Genomic DNA, 22003 nt, shown 5'->3' with positions numbered 1-22003 from the left:
CAAAGGCAGGACTACCGCCCAGCTGGCTTCTTTTCCTTCCTCCCACCCTCAGCCTCCCCCTTTGTGTCCCCTTTAATAAACAATGACATTGCGGGCTGTGACTGGGGCAGGCCTGAGGCAGGACAGCGTCGGGCCAGGTCTCTGAGGTGTCCTCAGCAGTCGGCCACCTGAAGGGCTGCCTGTCACTTAGGTCCTGGCCCTGCAACATGGAGGGTGCTAGAGGGCAGAGGTGACCCGGGTCTTGTCACATTGGCCTATAGCAGAGTGTTCCAAGGCTGTCCCCGCAAGAGGGTAACAATAGCAGGCGTGGGGCCCTGAATCCAGGCGGCTCTCACAAGGAGGTTTGATTGATGGCTGCCTGCCTCCACGCAGCACCACGATGCTTATCACCACCCTCCTGTAGCTGTGTCTGTAGAGTGGGCTCGTACCTTCTCATGCTCACCACCCCAGAGCTGCCTCTCAACATCCCAGGAGCTATCCCATCATCGCTGTGAGGATAGGCCATAGAGGGGAGAGGGCTTTAAAGGCCTGCATAGGAGACGCATGGTCTCCAGCATCCCCCCCCCCCCTCTCCAGAGGTTCTGGTGCCCTTAGGTCACTGGGAGCCCCTGTGGCAGCCATCGCTGAGGTGTGGAAAGCCAGGAGGCGGAGGTACAACAGGCCAATCCTGCCCCACCAGCCTTGGACTTGGTACTGTGCCTCCTGGGACCTTGCATCCTCATATGTAGGGCCAACAGTGTACGCGCCGCTGCCCCCCACCCCAGGATGAATGAAAGAAAAGATACCCTGAGCCTGTGAAGAGGACAAGGCTGAGAAGAAGAGAGACTGGGAGTCTCCTGGTCACCAGCACGGGGAAAGACTCACACCACCTTCCTCCGCGGCCTGTGGAAGCCACCACCTCTGGGGCCGTGAGCGGCTTGCCACATGTCAAGGCTGCCAGGAGGCCTTACCTTTTGAACTTGTAGAGGATGAACGCTCCCACCGCAAAGAGCCCGATGACAAAGAGGACCACCACAGCCCAGTAGCCACCACTGCCACTTGGCCTCTGAGGACCTACCAGGAGAGCAGCAAGAGGAGAAACTGAGGCCCGGTTGTCCCCAGCCCTGGCCTGGATGAGCCTACTTCATGTTGTCCAGCAGGCCTTGCCCAGGTCGCTGAGTGGACAGCAGGTTATGAGGATAAAGAACATGCTCTGCGACCTTGGAGGATTGGCCTCTCTTCCTGGCAAAGTCCTACTATAAGTAGGGCCTACTTTGGGTTTCCTGCAGAGGGGAGCCACACCCTTCTTCTGCACTTGTTTTGAGTGAATTGGCATGTCCCTGATGGTCTTGGTGGCTGCATCCATAGAGGCCATGCCAAGATGGCGGGGCTCAGGGCTGGCTGTATCGGCGATGGTGGAGCTAGGCAGGGATACCGCAGCCAGAAGGGTCACTGGCAGCTAGATAAAGGCTCAGACGAGTCCTACGGTCACTCTCAGCACCCACTGGCTTGGGCTCGTGTCCACCCGGCCCCAGAGAAGACCCAAGACAGGTCTGTCACCTGCATCTGTGTCCCTCAGGTCCACCAGGATGCGGAGCCCTCCTCGAAGGATGAAGCTGATCCTTTGAGAGTTCAGTGCCTGCTGCACAGCGGCCAGTCTCTGTAAGCAGAGGGAGATGGGAGAGTCCTGGGGCCTGAAGTGCTGGAGAGTCCCCTGGGGCTGGGAAGGGATGCTGCCTGATGCCTCTGTGTTCTCATCGGGGAATGGCATGAGAGCCCACCAGCTGGGGTCACTAGGAGCCACTGATGGTGCAGGTAGCCCCGCCACCAACAAGCACTCATTTCATCACAGAACAGATGGAAGACACAGGTTTCAGTGTGTGGGGGCGGAAGACTTGGAGTGCTCCAGAAGTCCCCACCCTGGTATGGTCAGTGAGGCTTCCAGGAAGTGGAAGACCACAAAGAGGAGACAGGGGAGGACACCCCCCTAAGAGGGGAGTCAGAAGGAGCTGCTGGATTAGGGAATTCTAAGGGGAATACCATGTCCTGCTCAAGATCCCTGTAACATGGCCAACAGGCGAGGCTCACAGCACACATCAGAGCTCGCCTAGTCACTGTCTAGGGCCCAGCATGGAAACCCAGTTATGCCCAATGACACTCATTCCCACATGGCTATGTCTCTGGGATTCTGATCTTAGCTAAATCCACTGGGCAGAGCCAGAAGGTGTAACAGACACAGACTTCCAGTCTTCAGAGGAGAGAAGGCTCTGCCTCTGTCCGAATCCTGGACACTCATTATAGGCTCATACTGAACATACTCCTTGCACACCAACTACTTGGCTTCACCTTCAGAATGGAGCCAGTTGGCCCAAAGGTTACTCAGCCTATGGGGGCCTCTCTGATGACAGTCCCCAAGGTGCCCCTGTCAAAGCATTTCATAGAGGATATACTAGGATTGCTGAGATGATTTCCGGTTTGCCCTGTAGCTTGAGGCCCAGGGTCTCTCATGCTCACCCATGTGTCCCAGTACTCCTGGCAGTGAAGCTGAGATCACATGACAGCTCCAGACAACCATGTGGGAGAGTAGAAAGCATCGCCACACGCCAGCCTAGCCTCCTCCCCCGGAAGCTGGCTGTCTCACTAATCTTGGATGCTGGCATATGGTGGTACCCCAGGTCAGACAACGTTATGGGAAGAAGTAAACCTTTAATTGATGTCCCACAGAGATGTGGTTGTCAGGAATGACCCCATCTACGCCCTCAGCCACCTAGCCCTGCCACGCAGGGAGGACCTGGGCTCCATGCAGGTGGCCGTGGCCATACCTTGTCACTTGTGAGGCTCCTCTTCCTTGTGGGCCTGGGAGGGGGCAGGAGCACATACAGATCGGCTATGGTGGGAAGTCCTGGCTTTACCACGGTTACCAGCAGCTCCTCAGGGATGCTGGTCTCCTGTGGGGACAGGCGGGACATTTGGATCCTCTTCTGGTCCTCGTCTTTGGCCACAAGCTAAATTTCCAGTAACATCTGCTCTCCCTTTCCTGGTCTAGGTACATCCTGGCCACCTGTCCTGCTCCACACTCCTGCCTCTCAGCCCCTTGCGAGTTCTGGCCGTGGCCCTAACGCTGCCCCGCCTGCTCAGGCCTGCCCTTGAAAGCATTTCCTGGCACAGTCAAGCGTGCCCTGTTGACTCATGCTGTCTGCCCTTCCCTGCTCTCCAGCCCTAGCCATATACCTGTACAGCCCCTAGCTCAACCAGTTTAGCTCCCGGGGAGTCCTCTGCCTCGTGGGAGTCCCACTCCATATACTCTGAGCTAAACCCCTGCTCATCCTTCGCTACCCAGAACAGTTTCACCAGCATTATTCACAGGATGAAGGACGTGTGGTCAGGGTGGGTTTCTGCCTGTGGTAGTCTTAGCTAGCCTTCTCTTTCTGGAGGCCTAGAGACTTAGGTATCCCACTGCCCACTCCAATGCACTGCCTTTGTCATGAGCTGCCTGAGAGACGTGCTCACCCATGCTTCTTCTTACGTCTAAGGAGTCCGGCACAGAAAAAATAAAATAAAAACCACAGAAGGGAGCTGGCGGTGGCTTTAAGAGCTCCGACCCTCTGGAGGAGAGGAACTTACAGTGTTCCGGCAGTGTATGACAATGTATTCCTGTCCCTCCCTCCCTTCGATGCTCCGACCCAGGGCATCAACCCACCACTTCCCAAGCAACCCCAGCCTTGTTCCACCCTCATTTCTCAGCCCACAAACCACACCATGGCTCAGGATAAAACTGAAGCCCAAGCCACCAGGCACCTTGGAGAGAAGCCGGGTGACCACCAGCCCCACGTCCTCCCTCCACTCAGGAGTGTTGGGGTTAAAGGTGTCCAGGTCCCTGGAGAACTGCAGAGGCACCATCTGGAACTGAGCTGGAAGAGACAGAGGGGAACCTGTGAGGTCTGGGGTGTGGCTGGGACCCTGCACAAGGTAGCGATGCCAGATGGTCCAGATAGCCTCACCTCTATACCCATGGACCTGGTTCTGTGTTTGGGAGATAAGAGCCCTCCTTTTCTTCAGTCCCCAGTGCCTGGCATGTACTGAGGCTGACAGTGACTATTATCCAGGGAGCGGGGCACGGCACTGCATGTAGCTGCTTCATGAGATCTACTCCCCAAGTCACAGGAATACATACCCTATGACATCATCTACTTTCTCAAGGACCCATGGACTTCACTGGCCACGCCCCCCATCAGATCAACAGCCCCATATGCTGTGGGATGGTCTGTATGTCAAATCTGTTGCTCTGATTGGTCAATAAATAAAACACTGATTGGCCAGTGGCCAGGCAGGAAGTATAGGCGGGACTAACAGAGAGGAAAATTAAGGGAACAGGAAGGGAAAGGGAGACACTGCCAGCCGCCACCATGACAAACAGCTTGTGAAGACGCCAGTAAGCCACAAGCCATGTGGCAAGGTATAGATTTATAGAAATGGATTAATTTAAGATGTAAGAACTAGATAGCTAGAAGCCTGAGCCATTAGGCCAAACAGTTTAAGCAATATAAGTCACTGTGTTTACTTGGTTGTGTCTGAACGGCTGTGGGACTGGCGAGTGACAGAGATTTGTCCTGACTCTGGGCAAGGCAGGAAAACTCTAGCTACACCCATAAGATTAGAGTGCCCGTCTTTCCACCCCCATCATTTCCTTTCTCAGGGCCCACAGCTCTGTTCTAGGGTCACAGGAACCCTAGCACCATACTGTCACTTCACTGGCTTTCTTCTCCTTTCTCTTTTATGGGATGGGAAAGAGCTATGCTGGGCAGAGGGCTCAGGGGATAGTGTTTTGTAAACTGTGACCCAACATCCTACGGCGCGGGCCGTCCCTGACCCACAGTGAAGGGAGGAACAGCCCAGGGCAGCCTCGTCCCTCAGCCTGCAGGCTCCTAATGACTAAAGACTGTGCTCCGTGGCAGAGGGCCTGAGCCAAAGGAGCTTCAGGTGTGCCGAAGGGGTACAGTGCATTGGGGGGACCTCTCCTCCTTCAGACACAGTATTTTACGGAGGGGTTGACAGCCTCGGGGAGCACAGATAAGTGAGCACCATCCCCAGGTCCTCTTAAGGACCATCCTCAGAGTAGCAAGTGGAGAGGCCCATGGAAGCTCATCCGTTCTTGTTAAACCACTGAGCAACAGATTCACAGGTCTCCAAACACACACTACTCATTTTATAGAGGGGAGAAACTGAGGTCAGAGAGTCTGGGACACTTTAATAAGGCCACATAGCCAGTCACGGAACCCAAGTCCTCCTGGACACCTCTACCACCTCTGGCCAGGCAGGTGTGAACAGGCTCTCTGCAGCTGCACACCCACGCTGGCCGCTGTAGGGAGTGAGGAATGACTCACCCAGCACACGGATGACCCTAGAGTCCTGCAGCACCGAGTTCCCACAGGCAGCCTGCACTGTCACACGCACCTCCCCAGCCTCCGTAAACCGCGTGGTCACCGAATTGTCCAGGGAAAGCAGGGGCTGTGGACACAAGCAGGGTCAGCCCGCTCTGGCAGGATGGAGGGCCATGATCTACTGTCAGGACCACACGGGGACCATGCTGGTGCTGGATTTCATCAGCAAGCAGGCTGCTGGAGGTTTCTGCTTTGGCAGTGTCTGCGAGATGTGGGGGACCCTAGCACACCCTAGTTCTAAGCTGGACCAGGAACATGCCCTGACTCCGTAGCATGGCACATCCTTCTAGAGGCTGCCTGTGGCCCCCTATAGAACTTTCTAGCTGGTTTGTAGGCAGCACAGGTCAGATTCTGTGTCCCATTCCAGTTTAGTTCACTGCCCCACCCACCGTCATACCCCAGCAGGAACTCAGGCCCTGCCCTGTGGCAGGAGGCAGATATTCTCGTCATAGATGAGAGGTGACATCCCCTGGGTTACAGGTCAAGCCATGCCTTACAGAAGCAGAGGATCTGGGAGTTGAGTATGGAGCTAGGGACATTCAGGTGGCAAGGCTACACAGAGCCTCAAACCAAGAGCCCTGGTCCTCCTACAAGCCTCCCATCCCAAGAGGCATGACCTTGTACTTGAAGCCCCTCCCTTCTCTGAAGCTCCTGTGTCAGGGCTCCTGGGGAGGTGGAGAGCGACTGCATCCAGAGTGAGGGAAGGGTGCCCCTCCATAGGTCTGCAAGATGGACATTCTTGCCCCTCATCATATGTTTTGCTGCCTCATTGTGTCTCCTGCTCAAGAACTGCCTGTGCTCCCCATGCCTCACAGTGTACAACACAGTCCTCTGAGTGAGGCCAAGCTCTACCCCTCCCAGTGAAGCCTTCCCTGACTGCTCCACAAAAGAGAGCCTCCCCTGAGCCCTCCTGTGACACATGTCATACCCGGACTGCCCGTCAACTACTCTGTTTCATGTCTTTCACAGGACTATTCAGGGGCTTTTCAGAGGGGATCCCCCCGCCCCCCCACCACGAGCAGATGCTCAGGGTGGGTACTGAGCGAGGGAAGGCCAGGACCAGTCCCCACAATGGTCTCACACTGTGCCCCGATGCCAGGGACCAACAGCAGCACCTTGCCCCACTTGGCACACCAGATGGCAATCTCTGGGAGGGAGGGCTGAGAAGGGGTGTAGGGTGCACCTGCAGGCTGTGGCCGATCCACCAGTAGAAGACGGTGAGGTTGGGGTTCAGGGGCAGCAGCACGGCTGTGAGGTTCACCTCCTGGTTGATGCCAATGACAGGGACTACCTCGAGGTAGAGGGCCTGCAGAGGGGCTGAAGAGTCCCCAGAAGTTCAGGGTTAGGGGACAGTGAGGCACAGAACCTTTCAGTGGCTACTTTCTAGTCCTTGTCCCCATCAGATTCATCGGTACCATCGCCACCATCACATCACTACCATCAGCACCATGATCCCCATCACCATCAACACATCACTACCATCAACACCATGAGTACCACCACCACAGCCATCACCATCTACCACCACCATCATCACCATCGCCACTACTACTACCAAGACCACCACTCATGACAATCCATCACCATCAGCATCCCACATCCGTCATTATCATCATCCGTCACTGTCATCACTCACCACCACCTGTCACAGTCATCACTACTCACCCTCCCCATCACCACTACCATCCCCAGCATCACCACCGATGTCAAGGTTTGAAGCTGAACTGTCCGCTGGTTCGTTGTTTCGAATGTTTGTCCCCTCGCTGACGGTGCTGTTTGTTCCCTAATGGAAACCCCAGTCTCTGCTCCCTGTTCCACCGTGGCATGAGCAGCCTCTGGCTGTCACATACTTCCATACCACTCCGCCATGCTCCCCAACCATGATGGCTTGAACCCTCTGAAATTCTGAGACAAAGGACACTGTTCCTCCCTCAAGTTCTTCCCGTCAGGTATTGTGATCACAGAGAAGCTAAGGAACCGGTAGCAGGTATGTGGAGTTGCTGCTTTCACTAAATCTGACCATGCAGGTTTAAGCTATTTTGGGGGTGGGTGGGAGGTGGAATTTGCTATTATTTTGGGAAAAGAATTTGGAAAAGTGGTACCCCGATTTTCAGGCACACCGGAGGCACATCACTACCCTCAGCATTATTACAGGGTCATAAATGCTTGTACTCAGATTTTAAAGGAAAGTTTGTTAAGCCAGGCAACGTGTGCGTAGTCGGGGCAAATCCCCCGCAGGGGGATTCATAAAGGTAATTCATAAAGTTCCAAGGGTCAGGCTTCAGATTCATTGGAAACCCCAGCATGAGATGCAGGAACGTGGGGCCTCTGTAGAGGAAACCTGAAGGCAATAAAAGGAGCCTGTGCGTGAGAGAGAGAGCGCGTGCTGAAATGGGAAGGGCGCAGACGCGGCTGCCCATGCCCACAATGCCACCCCATGATCCAGGTGCTCCACACAGCTATGGGACCCAGTGTTTCCTTGCTGTGTGTGCTTCAGTCTCGTTTTGATCAAATCTTCTCTTGCGGTTCCCTTTTCTTCTGTTTTTCAGAGGGAATGTTTACTGTAGACAGAAAGTGCAGAACTGCCTTTTACAAGGGCTGCTGAGAGATTTCTCTGGGCATGAATGGAGTCTCTGAGCTGACTTTTGAAACAGTCTGAAGCTGACACACTGAAACTGCGGAGACCATGGTGCCTCATGAAGTTGTACTGAATGCTTTTTGCATTAGAGGTGTATACCGGGAGCCTCTGGGAGCCAGAGGTAGACTATTGTGGTTTAAATTTAAAATGTCTTCCTTAGGTTCAGGTTTTTAGTTTGCATTTCCCATCTAGAGACGCTCTTTAGGGAGGCTGTGGAACCTTTAGGAGACGGGTCTAGTTGGTAGGAGTAGACCTCTGGAGGTTATAGCCCAGTCGCTCACTCCAGTCTCACTCTGCTTTCTGAACCACTGTGATGTGAGGAGCCCCTGGGTCCTACATGCTGCTCTTGCTGTGAATGATACCAAGCCTTCCCTGCTGTGATGGACAGAAGCCCTATGACACTGTGAAACAAATTAAATTTCTCTAAGGTGCTTCTGTCAGGTATTACAGTCACAGCCATGCAAAAACAACTAATGCAATCACCACCCTTATCACCGCCATCATCATTTTCATCACCACATTCATTGCCATTATCACAGCATCACCATCATCACCACCATCGTCATCATTTTCACCATCATCAACACCACAATTACCACCACCATCACCATCATTGCCACACTGTTATAACATCACCAACACAGCTATACATCACCATCAACATCATCACCATTATTACCAATATTACCATCGCTATCTCTGTCATTACCATTAAAACTATCACCATCAGTCAATAGCATCACCATCATCACCACCATTATTGCCAATACCACCATCATTGTCATCACCGCTATCATTATCACCATCACTGTCATCATCATCACCACCTACAGCATCACCTCCATTATCACCTCCATCATTACCTCCATTCTACTTCCATCATCACCTCTATCACCTCCATCATCACCTCCATCACCACCACCATCATCTCCATCATCACCTCTATCACTACTTCCGTCATCACCTCCATCACCACCATCATCACCTCCATCATCACCTCCATACCACCACCATCACCTCCATCATCACCTCTATCATCATCACTATCACCACCACCTTTACTAACATCATCACCATCACTTGTGTTACCATGACCACCACTATTACCATCCTCACTATTACTTTTGTGAATAATATTGGGACCAGGTCTGAGCCCAGCGCACCCACCTTTATGTCCATGGCCTCACTGTTCTGAGGACCTGCAGCAACCCCACAAGTCTCCCTTTGCTTCCCCAAAGCCCCAGCTCTCCATTTCACAGAAGACACACAGCCTCAAAGGAGCAGTGGACTTACAGTTGACCTGGACAAAGAGCACAGCCTCATCATGGCCTGCCATGTTCTCAGCCCTGACAGACACACGGTAGATGCCAGGATTCTCGTAGTGGTGCCGGATGGGCTCACCAGTCAGAGTGAGGTTCACATACATGGCCTTGAAGCCATCGCCAAGATCCACCTGATACTTAGTGGTCAGGACATCACCCTGTAAGGAAATAGCACAGGGTCACTTAGGAGTGACTCTCAAGATGGGGGTCCATCACTAGATGCCCACTCCTTCTCTCCCTTCTTCCTTCAGATGTAGGCTCTATGGGGCCACAGAGCCTATGGGGCTGGCTCTGCTTTCAAGGCTTCAGCCTGCAGCAGGCTGAGCTGGGAGACAGCTCTGGGCTCTCCATTAGAACAGAACACCCATGGGTGATTTTAGGAAGGCAGTTTGAAGGCTGTATGGGTCTCAGGGGGAAGCCTGAGCCTGAGCCAGGCCATGGGGCTAGGAGGGAAATTGGGAGTCTCACATGAAAATGGAGAAGGCTTTGGTAACTACCGTGAGGTCTCTTCAGGGAACCACAGCAAACAAAACACAACTGTCTTCCTGTGACAAGGTGGCTCCCTGTTTCTCATCCCACCCAGCACTGTGCCAGGAATGAGGCTCAGCTGTGTGGAGCAGGCAGGGAGCGGTTCCTGTGACTTTGTCCCCAAGTTGCATTGAACTCCCTATGCAAGCTGCTGACTGACCCTGACTCTCAAGCTCATGGCAAGACGGAGTTCCTGTGTCCACATTTAAGTTCCCCTCCCCTGTCTGCCTGTCTCTCTCCCTCTTTCCCTGCCCTCTCCCCTCACCTGGTCACCCCACTTTAGCCATCAACAGTCTTCCTAGCTCACACCCTCCAGACCTCAAAGCCAAGGACATTTGTATGTAAATGATGTTCATTTAACGTTCTCCGTGAATACACTACACTGGGTTGGATAATCACCCCAAATCCACGCCTGCTGGGACCCTCTGAAATGGACATTTAAAATAAATCTTCAGATTCAAGTCATTAAAAGGAGGTCATAATGGGGCACGGAGTACAAGAAACCCATGGGCAGGATCCTTGAAGAGAAAACAATGGTGACTTGGGCACCAGGAAAGGGCTGTCTGGACACAGAGGCAGACACTGGAAAGTACAGTCATGAGTCAAAGAGCTTCCAAAATGCCCAGAAGCTGGCTGAGGCTTTGTTGAGGACATTCCTAGAATCTAGCATTTATGGTGCTTCATGTGCCCATTTTATAGGTTGCAAGACTGAGGCTTTCAGGGGTCCAGGCTCTGGAGGTGGGCTCTCTGTCCATTGCTCTCCTTGTAGGGTTGGGTGAGGATCAAGGGGACTGTCCACACTCAATTCATTCCTATGAGGGGGCAAGTTCTGGGTAGCATTCAAGAAGTGGGTGTCTGCCTATGGTTTTGAAGTCCCATCCTTCACAGCATGTGCCTTCATGTACATCTTCCCATGTACTTGCCACCCATGCTGCTATGTCCTCAGTCTCATCGTGTTTCTTGCTCATTTTCAAACTGGCTGGTTCATCTGTTGATGGAGTTCTTTGTATAGTCCTGCTCTGGTGCCCACTGGGCTGCGCCAACAAACTCCCTCCTGTCTGCAGCTACTTTTATCTTCTTGACAGCTTTACTGGTTCCAGATCTAGATGGCGTTGACACATCAAGGTTTCATTGTGTGGCCTGGTGCTACGAGCCGAGGAATATGTAGTAAGAATTCAGCTGAATGTGATAAAGCTATACTTGGAAAAATCAAGGCATTCTTCCAGAGGAACCCAAATCTCAAGGAGTATTTGGTGTTATTCGGCTTTTAATATATCAGCTGTTTCCTGCTATGAATTTCCTGTGCACTCTCATACCTTCTCCAAGAACTTCTAACAGTGCATTTTATCTGATATACTTCTCTAGCATCCAAAGCCAAATGGCAGACAGGACAAAGCATTTCAGACCAACCACTGAGTCTCCTGAATTAAGGTAAACAGCCTTTCAGAGACAAGGCCTGTCTCCTAGGCCTAGGAGACAGGGGAACTTAGGTGCATAGCTTTCTTTCTTGTGCAAATGAAGTTCAGACCCTCCTTTCTCTTAGAGCCCAAATGGCATTCCAGAGCAACTGACTCAGAACAAAGGGCTTTTTGCATACTAGGTGCAGTGAAGCCATGAGGCAGGTTTCCTAGCTCCAAGCAGAGATACCCAGCCCTGCCAGTATACATCGACATAGAAATAGAGAGGCAGTTACATTTTAGTGACTTACAGACTCTTTTACCTAACCACTTATAAGACTGTAAGATTGTAGTTGGAGCACATTTATGATAAACTTGTAACGTTTCACCTAAGCACTTATAAGAATATACTTTGAGCACATAAATTCCCTTTCTGACTTATTCCAGGCCTTATCTGACCCCACCGCCTCTATTCACTCCCCTTTTGGGTTGCCAATGAAGCTGGCTATCACTGCTTTTGTGGGGACCTTGTAAGCCTTGCATTGTATTGTGAGAGGTACTGCTTGCAAGGTCATTGTATTGTGAGAGTTTCTGCTTGCAAGGTGGTAGACCAGTTCTAGGAGAGGAGCAGGAAGGAACCAGGATGGAGAGACATGAAGATGAGGATGAGGATGAGGAAAAAAGAGCTTCGTTAGAACTTGGGATAGGACAGGAGGAAAAGGGACAGAGAGGAGCTAAGCATGAGAACAGAACTGAAGCTGTGCAGACAGAATTTTATCTCAGAGGGATGAAGTGAATGGATGAAAGAGCTTGGTGTACTTAGATTCATCCCCTCAAATTACCCCCGCTGTTCATAGTGTCTTCCCCAGGACTCTGAGAGAAATCTCCTCGGGGCAGGCCCTTGAGGAGATTTTGATAGTCTGCAGCCCCGTCCGTGCTGCGGACTCCCAGCCTGTGTTTCTGGGCTGGCTTCGATATGGGCCCTATTTTACACTTTCCCACTTCTTCTGCGGGTGTGCGGTCTATTTTGGGTTCGTGTCTGAGGTCTGGGGGGAGGTGTTGCTGCTGGGTGGAGAGACACCACCTCTCCCAGTCTGTTCTGCACCTGTCAAGAGCAGGCAGGTGTCTATGGATCTGTTCCCAGCCTCCATCCCCCCACACTGTGAATTCTTAGATACTTAGAAAATTCAGGCTCCCCATACCCAGCCCTGCTTTCAAGCCCAGTGATATGTAAGAGTAGGTGTGTGTGTGGTAGAGAAGTGCACACTGTGCCTATAAGTGTCTATGAGCGTGGAAAGGAGTTTGTGTCACAGTGTAAGTGTGCATACACCCACCCTCAGTCCCATGCTTCTATCCCCTTTCCTCCCAGGACTCGGTTGCCCCAGGATCCCCTATTTCAAGACATGTTTGCATTGCTCCCCTCAACTCTGCCCACTCCTAAACCTGACAGCAGCCCGGCAAGGGAAGATGCTCTGTCCTCTAGTCCTTCTGACCCAGCTGAGGCTCCTGCTTGCAAATGTGCTGTAGTTTCCAGTTTCATGCTCTAGGGGGCAGAAGATCACCATGTTTCCAGGATATCTGGCTAGGAATTTGAGAAGCCTCAGCTGGGTCTGTCTGAGCGTCCAGGGGACCCCAGGCTGACCAGGGGCTCTGTCCTTCTGCATCCAAACACACTGCTACCAACAGAGATACCTAGGCCGGCCTCGGGGCTGCCTGATGGTTCAAATGAACCTTAGGGCTGTCTCAATCAGTGAGAAGACCTGGGCAGGAGGTGTTGTGTATGAGTGCGTGTGTATCGGAGTTGTATAGCTTGGGCATGGGGACCACAGACTTGGCCATTGTCTGCTTGGAGTCCAGAGGCCTCTAGAGGACACAGGGCCATCTCTGCCTCTTTTCACTATGTAACTCTGAGATAATGACACAACTGTTCATGCCTCAGTTTCCTCATATAATAATGTAAGCTGATAGAGTGCACAGTGTAAGATTGCATTTCCAACAGGAAGCTGCTGTCTCAGTGCCTAATATACAGGTGCTCACTGTGGCCAGTCTGAGTCTTCCATAGCCTCAGTTTTCCTATTTTCAGGAGACCAGGTCTCTGACACCTAAAACCAGACACCTTTTAAAGGTTGTCTGGGTATAGCTTGCATGATCATGGATTCACCTGTATTAGCCTTCACATCTGTTAGCTGAAGATCTGGACTCCTGCTGATCTGTGGGTGGAGACTGCCCAGAGTCCTGGGGGAGAAAGGGGGCCCTCCCTCTGACTCAGTAAAGGGAGGCTGCCCAGAACCCCAGGGAGAAAGGGGGCTCTCCCTTGGCCTCTGAGTTTTCTGAATGTTCATGTCTTTCTAATAGTCATTTTTAAATTCCTTGCAGGGATCATTAGCTGCTTCTATAAGCAGAGACACGGGCATGTGTCTTGTGAACCAGAAGGAAACAGAAAAGTTAACAGTTCCCTCAGGGAACAGAATTTTGGGTGATATTTATGTCTGTAGTGGTTTTTTTAAAATTATAAATGTATTTCCTAAATATACTACAATGAGCATATATTATTTTTAAAATCAGAAGAAAATGTAACACTTGTTCTGAAGTAAAAATAGAATGAGTGGGAGACTGGGCGGAGAAAAAATATATATTTGTGTGTGCATATATATAAACTTGTATTTATATCTGTCCCTATATACACACAGAAGGCATTATCTCTGGATGTGTGATTATAAGTCATTAAAAAAAACTTTATGCTTTTGTTGGGATTCCAGATCAACTAAATCAATATAATTAGAGATTTAAAATTGCCTTAGTGCTGGGCCGGGGGTATGGCTCAGTAGAAGAGTGCTTTTCTAGTTTGTACAAGGCCCTGGGTTGTACAAACCCACCCTTGGCATTAGAAGAAAGAAATCAATGAAAGAAGTTTAGTGCCACCTATGGGGAGAAATTGACTTTGTGTCAATGTTTGATAAACACAAGATCACACACAAATGCACGTATGTACATCCAGGCACTCGCATGTATATACATGTGTAATGTGGAGTCCATTTCCTGCTGAATATCTAACACACTTGTTCTTGTATCTGTTTCGTCTCAAAGGATGATTGGAGCCAAGAGGCCAACTTTGGTCCTGTGGCTCCCAGCCTTGGGGGCAGGCTGGCGTCTGTGGCCATGCTCCAAACTGCCCAGAGCCTTAACCTTGTATGCCTGGCTGGAACTCCCCTCCAGTGACAGTCCAGGGTGGATGCTCACCTGTTCCTGCCGCACCACAAACAGCACGTCTTCTCTAGGGCGCACCGCCACTGCTTCTCCGCGGATGCTCACCTGGAGGCCCCGGGGTGCTGTGAGGGGGCACTGTAACTGTACCGGGCTCTGCTGCAGGTCCACACCGCCTTCGCACACATTGGACACCACCTTCCGGTACCTGGGTGGATGAGGGAAGGGTCAGGTCCAAGATGAACAGTGGTTCCATGGGTAAGGACGGTCTCCTCTCCTGAGGCAACTCAGGGCTCCAACCTCTACAGCCCTGTTTGCTGCCTGCTCCCCATGGCTGCTTCTGTCTACCTTAGGGCTGAGAGCACTGAGGATGGGGATGGAGGGGCTGGCTGTGCCCGTCTGCTTTGGAGAGCTGAAGCATCCATGGCCTGATCATATCGCTCACAGTAATAATACTGTTTTTTTCTCTTTCTTTCTTTTTTTTTTTTTTTGCTAAGGGGTGATAGAAGGAGATACTCTAAATCCAATGTCTTGTCGAGAACTATGGAGGACTGAGTGGCTGAGAAGTGCTCGGCCTTGGCTTCCTGGGGGGCCATAAGCAAACATGTTACTCTTCTTGGGATGGCTCCACCCATCCACTACCCATCTATCCACCCACTCATCCAACAGTGGCACAATGGCCTCTTTGGCAACCCCACCAGGGCTTGGCAAGCAGCAACTCTTATCTGAAGTGTCAGCTAGGATCTGTATCCAGAGTACATGAGTTTAGAAAGATGGGTATTTTGGGGGCGGAAGAATGGGTAGATGGATGGGAGGGAGGGTGGGTGGATATGTGGGTGAGTAGATAGGTGGATGGGTGGATAAATGGGTAGATTGATGGAATAAATAGATGGCTAGATGAATAGGGGATAGATGAAGTAGATGGGTATAAGGATGAGTGGATAGATGGATGAGTGGGTGGATAGATGATTTATGGTTGGGTAGATAGGTGGATGAATATATAGAAGGAATATATGGATAGGAGATAGAAGTGGGTGGGTGGGTGGATGATGGATGGATGGATGGAAGGATGGATGGATTGGGGTTGGATAGGTGAGTGGATAGATGATAGATGTCAGGCTACATACAGCCAAGACTAAAGCATTCAGTTCCTGGTCCTGTCTCTGGTTCTTCCAGCTCTCCAGGGTAAGTAATAAGGAATCCCTCACAAAGGATAAGGAGATGAGCCCATCACATGGAGCATGTGGGCCCCACGGAAGAAGTTGATACTTTATAAACCATTTATTCAGCCTGCCCCAGGGAGGGAGAAGGGTCTGCCTGCCACTTCCCCACCCCGCAGACTTTGTGGCCACTCTAGCAGACTGTGGGAACACTCACTGTGTGTGCCATGGGCTTAGGCCTAGCAGGTGAATAGGCCAGTGGCTGAGAGTTCAACTACAGCAGAGGAAAACCTGGGGGTGGGGGATGGGAGAGTGATCTATCAAGGCTTCCGACCGGAAGTTGGGTCTAAGTGGAGTCCCCCAGGCTTCAGGAACATCCCTGGTGCCATCACAGTACAGGTGTGAAAGGACCAGAGAAGGAGGAGGCTGCTCTGGGGTCTCAGTCCCACAGGAGTTGGGTTGGTGTACTCACCCAAGGCTACTGGTGTAGGTCTGGCCCAGGACACAGTCTTCAGGAGGGGACAAGGGGTTGAACCAGAAGTTAGCGGAGCACTTGTTGGCAGTGGACTCAGAGGAAGATGAGCGCTCAAACCCGTAGTCACTGGGAAGGGAAAGCTGGGTTAAAAGGTAGGATTAGAGGTGACAGCTTTAGGGTGGAGAAACTTACACCACAGGTCTAGATGTGTCCATCTGTAGGGGCGTGGGTGAGTCCACAGGTCTGTCCCGGAGGAGAGCAGATGGAACATACTAGCTCCATTCCAGAACAAGGAGGATGAAAATGAAATGGAGCCTGGAGGACTTTCTGGGGGAAGTGAGTGTCTCAAGGGATGCAGGGAGATAGAGGGCAGCCAGGGTCAGTGGCTGTACAGCCAGGGTCAGTGGCCTTGGAAAGGGCATGGAGACCTGAGTATGGGGTGCATGGTAGAAAGGGTGAGGCAGGCTGGGGGCGGAGGCTTTGTGAACTACATTGCCATAGGGCAGTGGGCCTCTGAGTGGATTATGTTCCTAGAGGGAGGAGAGGGACTAGGTGAGTGTAGCTTGCTCCCATGATGCTCTAAGGTAGAGGTGGACGTGTGTGTCTGTGACTAGGCCTTGAAGGATGAGGTGGCTTCCACCCTGGTTCTAGGGACAAGGTCATCATGAAATAAAGATGCTGGAGCAGCCGGGAGAGAGGGGCAGTGCCCACCAGAGGAAGTCAGAGTCCCGGCACTTGCACACACGTGATGTGAGTGCTGACGTGAAGCTCCTCCCCTTGACACACCAGGATGTGGACTTCCTTTTCCGGTAACTTCTCTGCTGGCCCATGATGCAGTGATCACCCTGTAGCAAGAACACCAGGATGAGGAACCAGCAGAGGATGGTGACAGCTACCACTGGCTTACCTTGTTGCTCCTGCCCTGTTATCTCCTTTGACAAACAGGGAAACTGAGGTCCCAAAGAACTTGACATGTCAGTCAACTGGCCCAGCTTCCCTCATCTTAAGCCATATGACTGGGCTCTTGGTGGTCACAGAACAGCTGGGCCTACACGGGCCAGGTGTGTGACCATCTGGGGATGAGCCATGCCTGGAGGGCATGTGGACACACAGTAGATTCTCAGGCTGTGCTCAAAGCGGCACTGCCCCGGTCCCAATAACAGGGCCCCTTGTAGTGATGGGGAGGGACGGGCGGGAACTCTGTGTAGCCACAGTGAATCAGGTTCTGGAACCTTCTCTAGGCCCATCTGAGTACTTTCTTGTAAATCAGTTTCTGCAGAGGGTCATTGAGTCGCTAGCCAGACCATCCCCCACTTGATTTAGTGGCTCACAAGCAGCCTGCTCACATCTCCCAGGTACCCACTGAAGTGTCAGCCTCCCTTGTACCACCAGGAGCTGAGGTTGGGGGTGGGGGTTGTCTCATGTTCTGCTCAACCCAAATATGAAGGTTAGACACTGACAATGGATTTTGACATAGGATGCTCTCAGGCCCTGATGGCAGATAGTCTTTGCCCATTTCCCCACAGACAGAAAAGTCCCAAATCCTGTCATGGAGACCTCCCTGCTGAGGGTGGGACTCAGGCTCTGCAGACCCTAGGGTTACGAAGAGCCGTAGATCAAGCAGCCACAGGCGCAAGGGTGGCCCAGAAAATCCCTGGGAAGGAAGATGCCCAGAGGTTGACATCTATGGGATTCCATGGAGGAGGAAAGGGCCTTGGGGCTGCGGGTTGGCAGGCCCACCTGGAGGTCAGTGAGGTCCCAGGAGCTATAGTCATTCTCGCCACACTGCCGGGGGAAGGAGGGCCGGAAGTCCACCTTGACCAGCTCCCAGTCAGAGCGGAAGCTGATGTGGCCAAAGACCCTGAGGGGAGAAAGAAGGAAGGCCACTTTAGATTGACCCATCCCTAGTGTGCAGATATGCCCCTACTCAGGTCCCCACCTGTGATACCTCTCCTGTCCCAGAGGGTTCAACGATGTGGCGTGCCCTCCACCGGCACCTGACCTGATGTTCTCATCCTCAGGGTGACCGGCATCTGTGTCACCCGACCCATGCAATCCCCTTCCTGACAGGAGCAGGCTCTCAGGTGGGCGGTCTCCCTGCCCTCTTGGCTGCCACAGGCCCGTCCATAGCCTCACACGCCAGGCCTTGTACTTGCTCTGGGTGGGCCAGAGCCATGTCCAGCGTTATCTGGTATCTCTCTGCCTTTCTGCTGGCCTCCCTCTGTCTGCCATGTGGGATTGGGCTCCAAGCTGTTTATCCCAGGCAGCGCTGGCACTCCAGAGAGATAACTAGTCATTGTATGGCTTGGACAGTGGGATGAATGGGTCCGCGTGACGGCACAGTGCATCCTACTGAGCAGAGGGAGGGGCCGAGGGAGGCCAGACACACAGGAAGCACAGTGATGCGTTGGGGCTAAGCATGCTCGGCTTGGTGAGCTGAGACCAGCATCCCACACTGGCTTCTACTCCTCCCAGACAACTTCTCTGCAGACCATGGGTGGCCTTGTCTCGGGCTACCTGCCATTCAGATGGGCATTCCTCTGGTCATGGCCCCATTGTCACCTTGACAGACAGCTGGAGAGGGGTTCCCACATTTCTGTCCTCCCCTCTAAGGCTTACCACATCCTGTGAAGGATGCATACTGATCGCCCCGGACTTCTGAGAGGAAACGGACTAAGGAAGGGACCCATCCAGGATGGCAATCCAGTACTGGTACCTGGGGCTGGCAGCTCCCATTTGTGTGGCCTGGGACCCATAACCAATTAGCCTGAGTTTGATAACCATGCAGCCTCCTATATATGGGGGACATCTCATACTCTGCATTCTGAGCTCAAACAGAGAAGCAGGCTGGTCTAGCTAATCCACTCTGTGTATTTCAGTTCTTGTCCATGAAGAAAGCCCAGGCCTCAGCTCCCACTGTGAACATCTCTCATCTAGTTGAATGGTCCTCGCAGGAGAGGCCAAAGGGCCACTGGCTGCTTGAGAGACAGCAGGAAATGTGGGCCATACTGTGGAGTGTACTGCTGGCTCCTCCATAGGTGTGGCCTACAGCCCTGCCCGGCTGAGAGACCTCACAGTACTGCCCAGGGCTGGGGAACCCTCTGCCACGTACTGTACTGGGGGAGGCAGCTGTGGGCAGAGTGGTGAGCAATGTCCTGACAAGGTGACTGTGGTCAGCTTAGATGTGACCTTTGGGTGGATGAGGATAAAGATGCCATATGGGCAGGGCCCTGTTTTAGGCTTGCACAGAAAAGCTTTTCATTTTGCCAGCCCGTGTCTCCTCCAAGGCGTGTGAGTGATCTCCGTGTCCACTGAAATTGGAAGCTGTTTGAAGATGCGGCTTTGTGAAAGGCTCCATAGGAACCTTACGGAGCTTTTCAAAAACTTAAAACAGGAATGCACGTGCCTGTGAACTTTGCTGCTTTCCCCGGATGAAATGCCATCTGCAGGGATGAAAGCCGCGTTTGGGACCAGACCCGGATCTGAGGGCCTTGGCTGCACAAAGCACTAATGTCCCAAAGCAGCTACAAAATGCAGACTGCAAGACGAAGTGAGAGGAGAAGTGGGGAGGTGCTCAGGGTGGAAAGTGCCCCATGGTGGGGCCAGGCTGCAGGAGCTGAGGCCTGGGGACCATGCCGGCTTTCTGGAGCTCTGAGAGCCCTGTCAGAGCGGTCACCTTCTCGCCAGCCCCTCTTCTTGCCTCGTGGGCTCCATCCTGCAAACTGTCCAACCTCCTTGCAAAAAGACCAAGGCCCAGGCTGAGTCTGCCGCAGCCCAGGCTGCAGTCAGATCAGGGAGTCAGACTTCCTCGCCTGTTTCTTTTGACAAACACCAAGTGCCATGTCTCTGACTTCTCTTCCTGCCTCAAGCCACAGCCTTCAGGGGGATGGCCCACCGGCTGAGGCATGAGCCTCCCCAGGGCCTTGGCAGATCACAGCATCAGAGAGGACCTGACCAGGAACAACCTGCTATCCCCCGGGCAGTCAGGTAGAGAGGGAGATCTGGACCAGCTCAGCCTTCCATGCCTGGTGCTCAGCTACTCCAGGATGCACACACCACCTCTGTCCTGCAATAGAGTCTGCCCTGGCTTTCCCCTGGCCACCCAGGAAGGAGACTGTGAGGCCAGCGCCACAGTGGGCTTCCTCCCTGCAGCCTGACTGTGGGGGAGGGGTTCCATCTGGTCGGGGGTGGGGGGGCAGTCATGGACATTCTGCAGGGATTCCATAGGGCTGTGGACACTCCATGGGGCACCGAAATGCTCTGTGGGGTTCCATAGAGGTCATGGATGCTCCATGGACACTTCATGGGACTCTGGGTGCTCCCTGAGACCCTGAGTCAGGAGAAGCATGCAGGCCAAGTCTCCTCCCCAGACTTCTTCCTGGCAGTCACTGGCCAGTGTGGGCAGCAGATGCTCTGTGGCCAACAGTCCCTGGGCCCTGGCAGGCGTCACTCAGTCTGGCTACCTCTGACGGCCCTCATTAGCTCCTGGCATGTGGAGGTTGTCGCTGTATCCTCGACACCTATATGTCGGCTGTTGTGGCTTCACTGAAATCTTGTTTATTGAGCTCCGACCACATATCAGGTACTGCCCAGCCAGGCACATTAGTGACACAGACTGAAGGACCCCACCCCTTGGGGTCTCAGGAGGGTCAGGCAATCAAGGCTACACACCGGGCAGAGCCCAGACAGGTGCAAAGCTCTTGAAGGGGTGAGGAGCAAGGCCACTGTCCCGGCAGGCAAGAGGAATGCATAGCTTTGTGATCCCTCATCTTATAGGCCTGAAAAGGTGCAAGGCTTGTTTCCTGTCCTCTGTCCCACACCATCTTCCATTCATTCCCAGGAGGCTGTCCCCATCACTGGCCTAACTGGGGCTCATCTCCAGGTGCCCCGAGAGCCACATGCCACTCAGTCTGAGGTCCTGTGCAGTCCCTATCCATCCTGACAGACACAATGGTAGTCTCTAAATAGGAAGGTAAGGTTTCTTTGTCCATCCTCAGGGGCCCCTAAAGCCAGTCTATGGTATGTTTTACAGCTAGCTCTCCTGGGACCTCAGTGTCAGCATACAATAGGAGTTTAATAAATGTACTTTAAACATTAGGTGGTCTACAAGAACACTTCTCTCCACCATGGTGGCCTCACACCTCTGCTGTGCTCAGTGCTTTCTGCTCTATAGGGACAGGCTGGCATATACAGCTGATTCTGAAGCATGCATCTGAGCTCAAACTCACAGCCATGACCCCACTGGACATGGAGAGACTCATGATCCTCCAACAGGGGGAATATGAAGTAGGGATGGGAGATAGTCAGGTTCTCTTGGGGCTTCTCCACATGCACATCTGTAGGAGCATCCAGTGAGCTCATGGAAGGCAAAGGTGGAGTGTGAGCAGCCAAGAGCCCAGCTGGCCCTTCACGCCCATACCACAGACAGCAAGGCCATACCCGCCAGGATGCCAGAGCCCACTCTAGGTTGAGTGTGAGGTCACCCTGTCTGCCCAGTCTACGGGACAGGGGCTGGCCTGACTGCTTGGGACCAGCATCAAATAAGGCTCCCACTGCACAATCCTGTTGGGCCTCAGGACTTCAGCTGTGCCACATAGCCAAGAAAAGTACTGTCCTCACTACAGTCAGCTAGAAAGGTGACAGCATGCACTGGTAAGGGACCAGCCTATGAAGCTTTGTTCCACTCCCGGCCAGTCAGTGTCCTGGGCAGGGATGGAGAGCCCCCACCTGCTGGCCAGGGTGAGAGGGAAAGTCCCTGGCCTGGGACAGGGAGACAGCAGGCATGCAACAATAAATAGGGGCCCAGTCTGAGGCCACCTCAGAGCTCAGAGACCAGACCCAGCCTGCCTGGGGGTCACG

The 22003-nt window shown here is 52.8% G+C and overlaps 1 protein-coding gene across 4 annotated transcripts in view; it reads right to left on the bottom strand.

The window, feature by feature from the left end:
- Sorcs2 (sortilin related VPS10 domain containing receptor 2) overlaps window positions 1-22003 on the bottom strand; it is a 390666-nt gene that overhangs the window by 5693 nt on the left and 362970 nt on the right. For all 4 annotated transcript variants that reach the window (XM_052736096.1, XM_052736097.1, XM_052736098.1 and 1 more), the window contains exons 15-25: window positions 17885-18005; window positions 16856-16989; window positions 16142-16270; window positions 14546-14717; window positions 9352-9538; window positions 6604-6737; window positions 5364-5487; window positions 3778-3890; window positions 2802-2927; window positions 1540-1639; window positions 951-1053 (exon numbers count right to left, since the gene is read on the bottom strand). In XM_052736096.1, coding sequence (XP_052592056.1) covers window positions 951-1053; window positions 1540-1639; window positions 2802-2927; window positions 3778-3890; window positions 5364-5487; window positions 6604-6737; window positions 9352-9538; window positions 14546-14717; window positions 16142-16270; window positions 16856-16989; window positions 17885-18005 — 1443 coding nt within the window. The remainder of the gene's footprint in view (window positions 1-950; window positions 1054-1539; window positions 1640-2801; window positions 2928-3777; window positions 3891-5363; window positions 5488-6603; window positions 6738-9351; window positions 9539-14545; window positions 14718-16141; window positions 16271-16855; window positions 16990-17884; window positions 18006-22003) is intronic.

Source organism: Peromyscus californicus, unplaced genomic scaffold (genome assembly GCF_007827085.1).
Source record: "Peromyscus californicus insignis strain IS unplaced genomic scaffold, ASM782708v3 Scaffold_13__1_contigs__length_99412109, whole genome shotgun sequence".
NCBI lineage: Eukaryota > Metazoa > Chordata > Mammalia > Rodentia > Cricetidae > Peromyscus > Peromyscus californicus.
This window is presented reverse-complemented; position numbering and strand designations above follow the sequence as displayed.